Raw genomic sequence first — 12436 nt, 5'->3', positions numbered from 1 at the left:
TCGCATCCCAGCCACGGCGGCCGCATTTCCATGTGGGCTAAATGCGGAAACACCCGTGTACTGAGATTTAGGTGCACGTTAAAGAATCCCAGCTTGTCCAAATTTCTGGAGTCCCCCTCTACGGCGTGTCTCATAATCAGATTGTAGTGTGGGCACAAAAAACCCTCTAATTTAATTTTTAAGTCTACGATTTTCGGTAACGGGCTTCACGCTTATAGCGGGAGGCAGAAAACGTTTATTTTTTATTTATTTTTCATTTCGTGAAGTGCTTGTTTGGTTGGTTGTTAATTACTTTATTAGGTCAAGCAATGAATATGAATCGAGGTCGTTATGTTTTACCCTTTTGTCAAATCGATGGCTCGCAAACTTTTGTTCCTCGGGCAGGCAACACGTTGGTTGTGCAGAACATAAAATCACACTGCACTGTGGTTAATTATTCGAGCACGTTTGTGCCAAGAGAATTCCCATGCAAACATTGTTGCCAAAATGTTGGTATGAGTTCGCGTTCTTCTGTCCAGGTTTCGTCTTGGTCGCTGCGTTCCATTCTTCGTGGTATGTCGTGCAACTTGGCCACGCAACCTAATACTTCACCTTACAAATCCTGCCACTGATATTGCGGCCGCTTAATGTGGGGGTTCTCTTCAACCCTCCTGGAAATCTCGACCAAATTCAGAACACGAGACAGCATCACAGGGTGACAAAAGGCAAATCATTCTTTATTCCAGTTCCCGTCACTGCGCCAGAAGCTCAGAAAATGCACCAACATTGTAGTTCCAACACTTGACCGTTCGCGAGCTCTCGCGTATTCTCATACGGCAGTATATATAAACGTACCAAAGCATTAAGGCAGTGAAGACACTATTTGATCCTACAAGCACCGACGGTAACACATCGCGCGTGCAGTGCGCGCGTCGAACGCTTTCAACTCCGCTAGATAACATTCTTTTTTCATCGCCGTATTTACGCTCCGTTTCACGATAATATGGCAGTGAAGTGAAAGTCACGAGGCTTACTCAGGTGCTCGAGCGTGCGCCCGGGACTGAGGCCATGATGTACGGATGCTCAGCGACATGTGCATTGACGCCTCACTCTGCAGATTGGATGACGTCAGCTGCAGGTTCCACTTCAATACCACATTACTGTGGCACTGAGCATAAATTCACAGCGCGTGCAGTCCTACAGCTCACTTTGTACTCTCGAGTCACCCTTGTTCATTCGTATACTTGCACTCGAGCCGCTCCATCAACGCGCGCGCGACAGCAACCTCACTTCGCCTGAGTCCGGCGAGAGCGCTGGTGCAAAGTTTTTGTACTCGGTTTTCACTCTCTCTCAGCTCTCTCTCCCCCTGCTCGGCGAAGCTGTGGACGCAATGAGAAACCCAGCGAGGTTCTAAACGCTCCACTATAAAACTGCAAACCAGAGACGTCCTCACTTCACGTCAATTTTTTGTGAGGCCACGACACCTGGCTTCTTCGAAGTGAAGATCCTATAGGTAGTTCTCGACTAAGGCACGGTTGCGAGAGGTAGACGAGCAGCGAAATAACTGCGATAAATAATTCATTCTCGTAAACTTTTTCGGTTCAGACGTGAGACGTGATACAGAGACGTCTCTCTCCGGGATCAAAAACTGAGGTTCTAGTTGGTCTTGTGATAAAGATTGGGTGTTTTCTTTTACAGTAGACCTCCCTGGACATCACGAGTCATGCGACGCCCTGCCCTGTCACTGAAATCTGTGCTGAACCTTGTCTTCACTAAACCCTTCGGTCCGGTGAGCCATGGTAAGCCAGAAGCCACTCTGGACACTTAGTGTGTGACTCACCTGTAAACTGAATAATGCGCAGTTCAGAAACATATGGAGCCGTAAGTCATCCATAAATATACAAATGAACGAAAACAGTTTCAGAGTTGCAAATGGTGCGTGCATGATGCCACGTGCTGGCATAGCAAAGCGGATTTGCAGTGGTAAGTTCGCACTGTTGCCCCATTGTTTTTATTTGCCATCTTTAAGGAATAAAAAAACAAGGGGGGGGGGGGGGTCACAGTCATAAAGCAATGACTGTAGCACGCCGTTATAAAATTTCAAACTATGAAAAAAATCGGGGGGGGGGGGCTTGTTTAAAGGTTGCCATTTTTCTTGAAGAAAGAAAAGAATGCACACATTCCGTAGAGAACAATCGATGTAATTTTTCTGGCTTGTTTCAGCCGTGTCGAGAGAGGTAGCTACACAGCAAGATGAAAAGGAGAGTAACATTTTCAATATGCAACGTGGTTTGGACATGGAGTACACGTATATATATCTACGGCTGCTTCAAGCTCATCTCGTTGTGTGAATGAAGGGTTCACGGGTACGTGGTTTGTGACGTAATGCGTGACCGTCACTGACATCTGCCAGTTGCAGTGTCGGTGTGATCGAGCCATGGTAACGAAGATGCGACCGTCGTCCGTTCCGAGCTGTGCGGGTGATTTCTGGAAGACGACGTTCGGTTGTTCTGCTAGGCCGCTGTTTTGTCTGCAAGAAACAAAACAAAAACGACACAAAGGTGTAGAGCTAGCGGGCCTGTCGCCATGGTCGCAGACGCAAACTACAATATAACAAAGTGGGCCAAGCCGGTGGCAGCAGCCGAAGGTTGAGCTCACAGAGATCATTCCAGCAGCAAAAGCGAGATTAGCAAAGCTGCGATTATCAGGTGAGAGAGCAAGCAAAAGCGACAGCTAAAGGTTGACCGGAATGAACTTTACAAGTGGAGTTGAGTGATCATGATTGCGATGGAGGTCAGCCCGTACGAGAGAGCGAAGGAAACTACAAAATTGGGTGCAAAGCAATCGGAAATGTGACGAGCGGCACTCTTCTTGTGACGGCTACCTTTACATAAGCGCGCATTTTTACGTTTTCACACTTCGTCGTACTCCTATGTACGCACTATTTCGTGGGAAGACCAGTGCAGGGAAAACAACGACTGAGGGTAGAAAAGGCATAAGCATAGCTCCCCTGTAATTTTTATAATGTCTTTCTATACGCTCCGCAACACATGGGAGTCTGTGGTTCATTGCGGCGGCACCCCATTCCCAGTCATTTTAACGCGATAGCAATAAGGGCCCCTTGTCGCAGAAAATCCTGTGTCGGTGTCGGCGTCGGCGGAGTTGTCCATGAACGAGAATTGCCGTATATATTTAGGTATATGCGGAATATATTGCCACATCATTGTATCCCTAAAGCTGCTCATACCTTCTCCTACATTGTTGACAAAGCTATTCGTCGGTATTTTGAGAATGACAGCCGACAAACAAATGTCATGAGACATAGCACCGACAGCGGCATGCCTTTTCCTTTTATATTAGATCTTCTCAGACCTAAATAGTATAAGTTCGAAACAATAACAGAAACTGGGCTTTCCCTCTCAATGAGTAAACACAGCCGCTTGACGAAAACTTTTTCATCGAGTGGTCGTGGTAAAAACCCGCATCGTAATAAAAGGTTGCCAGAGATCGGCTGATGCGATGCGACGAAATTTGTGTAGCACAATTGATTGGTGCAGCGGGCACAGGTCGCGAGTTGTTGGACAGTGTTGGGGAGTGCGTTTCTTCTGCGATAAGCTTGATTAGGCTTCGATGAAGATGATGTCGTATAGAAGAAGATGCCAAATTTCTCTGACGTCTGAGCCTATTAAACAGGTTAAGCGGGTTGCAAAGACCCACTAAGAGCCGGAAGTGATAAAAAATAACGGCTAATTAACAAATCCCGGTGGCTAAAGAACATGATGCGATAGTTACAAGTCCGTGAGACAGAGAGAGAGGTGAGTGAGGGATTTATTTGGCGCCATCTCTCTCCACGCGTCGGTCCAATGCCGCGTAGTCTGCAATATGTCCCGCAACTGCCTCGATTTAGCCAGCCACCCAAACACCCTGGAGCTATTTATGTGTAGGCAAGTGTTCCTAGCAACGCGAGACGGCTTAGCGTGGAGAGGCAAGCAGTGAACTACTTTTACAACCTGCCTCCCACAACGTCTGCACACACGTCAAAAATTTCTGTCTGTGCCTTGTTTCCCCGTTGCTCGCAACTTCATCCGTAATGGCCCTTCTCACGGTTTACGAGGCTGTTACGCACTCTGTATCTAAGCTGACCATTCAGTCTACCGCAAGTTATCTTACATGAATGTCTGACTACTGTGAAATTAGTCACATGTGTGCAGGTTAAGAAAACGTTCCAGAAAAGTAAAAAATAAAAATAAAGCGTGCGGGCACGTGCTATTAATTCTGTGTGAAAGAAACCGGGGCCCCTATCGGAATAAGTCTTTACGCTAAATTCCTTTGTAAGAGAATGTACCAGCCAATCCTGATGCTGGGAATGCATTCTTCTTATTCGCAGGGAGAGTCCCCTCCTCCATTTCCTTTAAGACAAGTAACACGCAGTCCTCTTTCTAAAGTTTGCATGTCACCAGCGTTTGATCAAGAGACGCTACCCTATGTGGCGAATGTCCTGTGGCTTTTCCGTGCTATCTATATATATGCTTGTCCTGAGGACGTGATCCCCCAGAGCTACGAAGGTTTGGAAGTAGAATATATGCCCCACTCCGCGACGTGAAACCAGCTCTAGTGCTGTGATGAATGCCCTGGGCATTTCGCAAAGATATGTTCACACTGCTTATGACATTGTCCGTGTCCCGAGTCCTGTTTGACCGAGCGGTTTCCCAGAGTGCTTCCAGCGGAGAAATACCGTACTAAACTGCATACGGTTAGAAACACTGTGCCAGTTTGTCGAGCAGAACATTCTAGGAAAGTGCGTGTCTCGTCTCGGTTCTTCCTCGCCAGTTCCGCGTGCACTTTAAGCGACGAACAAGATAATTAAGGATTGAAGGTCGGTCTCGTCGACGCAGGTTCGAATATTAACAGCACAATATGTGCAGAGAAATATAACACGGATGCGACAAGAAAGACACAGCAAGAACGCCAGTGTAGTGCCCTTTCCATGCGCATCTGCATTCTTTAGTTGCGTCTCAGTACAAACGTGCCGTGGCTGTTCCACGCTTTCTCGCTTACTGGTTGTGCGTGACAGAGTGGCTGTCCGGTTACGGGCGTTCCCGGGCATTGAGGCGAACGCTACAGGAAGTGCCGAAAAACGACTGCCAGCAAACGTGTACGACTTGACATTGAAGAAAGTATTGTCTTCTTTGTGAACAATGGATCGGGACGCCGGAAACAAAGCGGCGATATGCGGCTGCTCTCGTGCTAAACTCATAGCCACGTGTGGACGAGGAAAGGAAAGAGGAGATTGTGAATCCGTCGATGTCGCGTTTGAATAAGTGCCGCAATAGCGCATCCATTGAGATCGCTCATTAAAACGGCGTTTCCGTTACATGTATGACACGCTCTTTTAGTTGCACATGGAAGTGTTATATGACCCACTGCTGAAGGAGGCATTACTTAACAGTTGCCGCAGCACCGGACTTTGTGGCTTTCGGTGGATCGTCACCGTACAGCTATAGAACATGAGCCTTGCTCGCATTTATGCGCCCATTTTCTCTTTTTTTTTATCTTTCCTTCTCTTCTCTTTCAGTCCCTCTTAGTGCAGGGTAGCTAGTCGGACGTTACACTGGTTGCGCTTTGTCTCTCTCTCTCTCTCTCTCTCTCTTTCATCTTTATCTCGCACTTGGTATCCAGCACCCTCCTTCAATGAAGCTTCGTTACACAAAGAACCTTTGTAATGTAGAGGTCCACTTCACTGGTGACGTCCGGCGATGTGATATGCGACAGATAGTAGCCGTTGAAATTACGTAGTGTGTCGGTTCGCATTTTGGCGCAGGCTACATACGCTTCAAGGTTTTTCTTTCACAACTTTTCTTTCAGGAACAACCTTCCCCGTGACAAAGAAGAGCAGTCGAAGAAGCAGCGAAAGATGAATTTACATGGGGAAAAAAATGTGTCTGGGAAACAGACTTGATGACAAACACGTGAGCTTCGAACATTCAGACAGCATTAGAAAGCTGCATAGTGAGCGTTACAAGAAAAGAAAACAAGCAAGAAAATCAAACACTCGTGAGCACGTAAGTATTGTAGAGAAACACTTGTTATATTACTGAAGACATAAAACCGTGAACTAACCTTGTACACGATCTATTAGCAATGAAACAGGGGAAAAAAAGATACATAACAAATATCTCAATAAAGATATCTACATTTTGCTTGTTTGAGTTTTCTTTTTCTTGATTCTTCCACGCACGTATGTTTGTTCCTATATGGAACACGTTGGTCTACGTGGAATCACAAAGTGAATTAGAGTGACTGATGAAATGATAGCTTTATTGAATGGGGAACGTCACATGGCTATAAAGAGGCTGATTCGTTTGGCACGAAATCTAGAATTATTCGATTTTTTTCTTCGACAGCGCTCGCCGCAGTCAGTTCCGGCGCCTTTATGTGCGCGTGTGTTGTTCCACTGTTGTCCGTAATGTGATAAGTTGCCGAGTGAAGGCCAACTGTGTACACGCCCGTGTAACCGGTGATCTCACCTAGTAAGAAAGAAGGAACCAATGCAGAAACAAATGGAAAGCTGCAACTTGAACTAATGGTAGAGAGAAACACAGGTAATAGCTGTGCGAGTCGGGAGTATTTTCACGCGACATACTAAACGACACCAGCTGGTACGTCAATTGGGAAACGCTCGCATTTATGCGACGTATGTGCGTGCGTGCGGTTTTCCCCCTTCTGCACTTTCGTTCTTGTGCAGAGTGTGGGTATGCGAGGTTTACTTCCCATATTGGGCAAACGGGCCTCCACTCGAGAGAGTCCTGAAGTCCACCGATTGTGGCCTCTCGAGAGAAGACAGCGCGCTTCAAGGTTATTATTATTATTATTATTATTATTATTATTATTATTATTATTATTATTATTATTATTATTATTATTATTATTATTATTATTATTATTATTATTATTATTTGTAGCGTTCCTAGTTAAAGGACACAGTAGACTTAAAGCGTTGCTGTGGAACTGGCGTCCATCTCGTCTACATTTATTTCTCACTTCTCTCTTCTCTTCTTCTGTCCCCCCGGTTCCCGCGCTTCTTCATCTTCTATTCGAAGGCTCATACCGCTTCACCCTTCCAGGTTTCTTTTGCTAACCCCTCCTGGGGTAATACTTGAAAACGTTTCCAATCGAAGCACATTCAACTGAGCCCCGTTCACCAATGTACCACACAGTCTTCAATATTCCTTTCTGAGTGGCTGTCTTTGTCACAGAGTAAGGACCATAAAATTTGGCACTGGATTCTCTTACTCCTTTCCTAACTAGGATGAGGTCGGTGACTTGAATGTCTGGGATAGCTGAGCAATGTCTCTTGTCAAAATTTTTTTTCATTCGTTTACGGTACCTCTCCTCCTGTGATTTTTGTTTCCTTTCCTCGACGATCTTGAGATTGTCTAACAGCCCCAGTTCAAGGTCCGCTTGAAGAATAGGGGTCTCTCCTGAAGAAGCGAACTGCGGGCTGCATCCCAAGCCACTGGTGTAGGAGCGATTGTGATGTCTTACAGCTGCTCCTAAAGAGCATTTCCATCCACCAGGGAAACTATCGTACATCCTGATGTATTGCTTCACATCTCGTATAGCACGCTCTGCAAGCCCATTCGCCGCGGGATGGTATGGTGCACAGAATTTGATTGATATATTGTGGTCTCGAGCCCATCTTGCTAATTTTTCACTCTTGAACGCTGGTCCGTTGTCACATACGATCTTTCTGGTTGTCCTAAACATATCCCGTTTGAGGAGGGCGATGACACTATTCGCATCTTCTTGTCCTGCCCGGGCCGCGACCATCCTGGTGCACTCATCTATGGCCAGAAGAAAAGCTTGCGTTTTTCGGACTCCTTCTCGTTTCTTATTTAGCTCGGCAAAATCCAGGTGTATAACTTCAAAAGGCACGTTCGAGTGGCAAGGTATTATCATGGCGTCTGTAGGCTGCTTGTATTTCACTTTGTTGACTTGACAAATGTGGCATGAACGAACGTATTGATTGACGTCTTCTTTCATGTGAGGCCACGTAAATCTCTTGACTAGCTTGTTGTATGTGCGCCAAAATCCGTCGTGTCCTCCAGATTCTGGGCTATCGTGGTACAAATAAAGCACCTTGGGAACCAGCGTTGGCGGGACTTGATAGCGACCTGCCATAAAAATTAATTGTTCAGTGCCTTCCCACAATTTTACTTCATTGATTTCTTCCGATTGTTCTTTATTGGCCTGTATCATCAGTCGAGACAATGCATCTGCATCAGTCAAAAGGGGTCCAGGTCTGTGGGAGATGGTGAAATCAAACTGCTGCAAGTAGTTCACCCATCTGGCGATACGTCCCTTAGGTTGGGTCATATTCAAGAGATGAGTGAGTGCCTGGTGATCCGTGAACAAAGTAAACTTCGCACCTTCTAGGTACGTACGGAAGTACTGAATTGCTTTAAGGACAGCAAGAGCTTCCTTTTCAGTAGTGGTGTAGTTGACTTCAGGTGGCTTGAGGGTGTAGCTGTAGTAGCCTACTACATGTCGCTTTTCTCGGCCGGATGCTTCTGGACATTTCTGGTACAAGACTGCACCTGTTCCATAATGTGAGGCGTCGGTATTCAGTTCAAAGGGTAAAGTGAAATCTGGTATGCGTAGAATAGGGTCAGCAGAGATTCTGTGCACCAGATCACGGTAGACTCTCTCACATTCCTCATCCCACTCAAATGGAACTTCTTTCTGCGTTAGGCGCGTGAGGCATCTTGTTTTTATAGCAAAGTCTTTTATGAAAGGTCTGAAATGTCCTGCTAATCCCAAAAATACACGCAATGAGTGGACGTCATACGGTTTAACCAGTTGGGATATTCTCTCGACGGACTCTTGTTTCGTGCTTTTGGTAGTCCCATCAAATACTCTTCCAAGAAACACAACTTTTCTTTGAAAGAATGCACTTTTCTTAAAATTAACCTCGAGTTCTGCCAAGCTCAAGGCATTTAATACCTGAGAAAGGTGTTCCTGATGTTCAGCCTCTGTTTTGGAGAAGACGATAATATCGTCTATGTACACGTTACAAAAGACACCCAGAAAAGGCTTCAGGACTTCGTTCATAATCTTCTGGAACCATGCTGGCGAGTTTTTCCAGCCGAAAGGAAGCCGGTTATACTCGTACAGATCAAAGGGCGTGATAAAAGCAGTGTACATTTTTGTTTCTTCGGTTAGCGGGATCTGCCAGAAACCTTTGCACAAGTCAATGCGTGAAAAAATCCGGCAACCACCTGTCTCATCTATAATCGTGTCTATCTTCGGCATGGGAAATGGTATAAGGTCTGTTTGGCGATTGAGAACCCTGTAATCTGTGCACAGTCGGAAAGTTCCATCTTCCTTCGGCGCAATAGTTATGGGAGAAGCGAAGGGTGACACCGAAGGCCGGATTATATCGGCGTCTAGCATCTCCTGCAATTCTTTCTTCAACCATATCTTACGTTCTCGTGACATGTTATAAGGTGATTTTCGGATGACGGTCTTGTCAGTTAGTTCGAAAGGCACCTTGTGCGACTTCATCTCTTGTGGATAGCTTCCTACGCATACCAGTTCAGGGTAGGTCGTTGCAATATCTTCCGCGCACTTGACAATTCGCAGGTTATCTTTTCTATCTTGCTGTGTCTCTTCCCTTGATAGTCCTTCCACTAAAACTGCATCGTCCCAATATACGTTGATTTTTAGTTTCTTTATGTCTGGTCTGGATAGCAGAAAGTCGTACGTCACCCCCGTTATCACCAGTACGTCACTCTCTATTTCATGACCTTGGAACTCGATGTTTACTGAGGCCCACTGATTATGCATTGTCACTTTTCCATCGTACCCTTGCACCCGTAGTACTCTTCCACTATGCAGGTGACTTGAATCTACCAGCTTGGCATTTATTATAGACACAGAAGCACCGCTGTCAACCAAAGCCATCATATGTCTATTTCCCACTTTGACAGGAATGTGAAGTAAGCTAGAGCAAGTTAAATAAACAGTCTCAGTTGTGGTCATCGGGTCGGACTGATCACCCTTGTTTATTAGTTTTTTGTTGTCGGAGACTCTTGAGCGTCTGAAAGTATGGGGACAGGGTCGTTGTCGACGTTATTCACTCGACCTCTGGGAGCACGCCAACCCAAGCTCTCTGTACTGCCTGCAAGGCGGCTCGGTTCTCGCGGATTACGGCTTGACCAATCCGCGCCGGTCCGTCTGAAGCGACTGCTTGAGCCAGCGGTTATATTTTCGTCTGAAGTAGATAGTATGTCGTGAAGGCACTCCAAGAGCCCGTCTATAGTTTTAGGTGATCGTGCTTGCGCTATCTTCAGGACTTCCGCGGGCAATCCGTGCATTATTAGAGCTACTATGGCAGAAGGAGGAAGCATAGGCTCGGCCAGCTTTAAAAGGCGGCGTTTTTCAAAGAAATACTCGACGGGGGAGCCCTGCGTGAATTTGAAATTGAGCGCGGCGTCCCATCTTTGCACTGGGTTGCTTCGGAATGTCTTCAAGAATTGTTCCTTCCACTGGTGCCAAGAGTTGCCAACATCTTCAATAATGTGCAGATCGTACCACTTACGTGCAACACCTCTTAAATAACTACGCATGTTGGTAATTTTATCCTCATTAGAGTGCCATTTGTTCTTCCCAGCGGCATATTCATAGAATTCAAGCCAACTTTCTGGGCTTGAAGACTTGCCGTCGAAAGTATCGGGTTCGACAAATTTAGTCGCCGGCTTCTCAGCGTTTAGAGAGCTTATAAGTGACGTCACCAGTTGGTTTTGTTGCGCCATCTGTTCTTGTTGTAGCTGAAGAGCTTTCAAAACGAGGCTCACCTCTTCTGTCGAAGACCGTGATGCAGTGTCCTTTCGACGCATGGGTTCAAGAACTAATTCGTCGAAGATCGCCAGACGCAAGTTCACTTTCACCGCACCCTTCCGACGTAGTTCAGCAATGTCTATGGAAGCCTTCTCTAAAACCAGGTTCACGAGGTCTGCCGAGTTGAGTTCGCGAGGTAGTTCCACCGCTGGTTCGTCTTGAGCTTGGTATCTCGAAAAGATGATCTTCTCTGCGGAGGTCTCCTCGAGGAAAAATGTCACCCACATGTTGGAGTCAGTTGTCGGCTGCGCCAAAATATTGTAGCGTTCCTAGTTAAAGGACACAGTAGACTTAAAGCGTTGCTGTGGAACTGGCGTCCATCTCGTCTACATTTATTTCTCACTTCTCTCTTCTCTTCTTCTGTCCCCCCGGTTCCCGCGCTTCTTCATCTTCTATTCGAAGGCTCATACCGCTTCATTATTATTATTATTATTATTATTATTATTATTATTATTATTATTATTATTATTATTATTATTATTATTATTATTATTATTATTATTATTATTATTATTATTATTATTATTATTATTATTATTATAGCCTTCGAGATCGGTCGACACACGAAGCACGAACCTCTCTTAGGAATATTTATTACCAGGCGTTGCTAGAGAAATACACGTTCCCTCCAGTGCATTCTAGACTAGATGCTATAAGTGCGCTAACTTTTGTTACAAAATTTTCCCTCGGGAATTGCCGTGGACTGTCACCGAAGCGAAATAATTACTGCAGTGTAGAGGTGACGTTGATGTCCACTTTCATGAGTCTAAGCGCAGTGTCGAGTGAAGGAACGTTCTGAAATACGGTTGATAGTGTCCGTTTGTAATAGGTAATTCTGCCTTTCGTGGAGAAGCCACTGTTACAACTTGCGAGAAGCAATGCGAGTGCAGTAAGCGCTGGAAAGGATGCAGCGTGCGCACATGCGGTAGTAGCGCGCGCGATACTGACCGGCCCTGGGCGCCAGCGGCAGCAGATTGACCCCCTCGGGTCCATCCTTGGACTGGGGCTTCGAGATGTGCATGCCGACGCCCAGTACGTACAGCCAGGTGCCGATCAGGCCACCCAGGTGAGGCACGAACATCGGTATCCACCAGAAGTTGCGGAACCTGCGTTTGTCCCAACACTTGTGTTAGCACCCGACCTTTGTTTTTCCTAAGTGTGACAAGAGACACGTAGCGGCGCGACAATCAGTCACAGGGTCGCCGAGAAAGAAGAACGCCGCATGCACGTGTATATGCACGCGAATATTTCAAGCTAGCGCACACGACTCGAGCGGTCGCATCCACGTCGCGCTCTCGGGGGCCATCTGGGGCCATGCATGGCTGGTGGTCGCGGAGTGGTCGCGGCGCCCCTGAGCCGCCGCCAATATAAATAGTGACTCCGGACGCCCAAGCCAGCCATGCCAGCATCAGCACGACTCGAACGCGGCGAACGTGACGGCACCGTCCGTATGCCAGCAGAGTTCTCGCGCCTCTACGGCCTCCAGGAGTTGCATACGTCGCCAACACAGCCATCTGGTTTATGCTGTTCCATGGACGGCCGCTTCTTCGTCAACAAC

At 46.5% G+C, this 12436-nt stretch overlaps 1 protein-coding gene across 1 annotated transcript in view; it reads right to left on the bottom strand.

Moving 5' to 3' along the window:
• Positions 1–695: 695 nt before the first annotated feature.
• LOC135903215 (aquaporin-9-like) overlaps positions 696–12436 on the bottom strand; it is a 77701-nt gene continuing 65960 nt past the window's right edge. Inside the window, exons 6-7 of the mRNA XM_065433660.1 lie at positions 11827–11984; positions 696–2509 (exon numbers count right to left, since the gene is read on the bottom strand). Of these exons, the coding sequence (XP_065289732.1) occupies positions 2493–2509; positions 11827–11984 (175 nt within the window). The 3' untranslated portion in view covers positions 696–2492. The remainder of the gene's footprint in view (positions 2510–11826; positions 11985–12436) is intronic.

This window comes from Dermacentor albipictus, chromosome 1, assembly GCF_038994185.2.
Source record: "Dermacentor albipictus isolate Rhodes 1998 colony chromosome 1, USDA_Dalb.pri_finalv2, whole genome shotgun sequence".
Classification (NCBI taxonomy): Eukaryota; Metazoa; Arthropoda; class Arachnida; order Ixodida; family Ixodidae; genus Dermacentor; species Dermacentor albipictus.
Note: the sequence above shows the minus strand (reverse complement) of the source record. Positions and strands in the feature narration are given on the sequence as shown.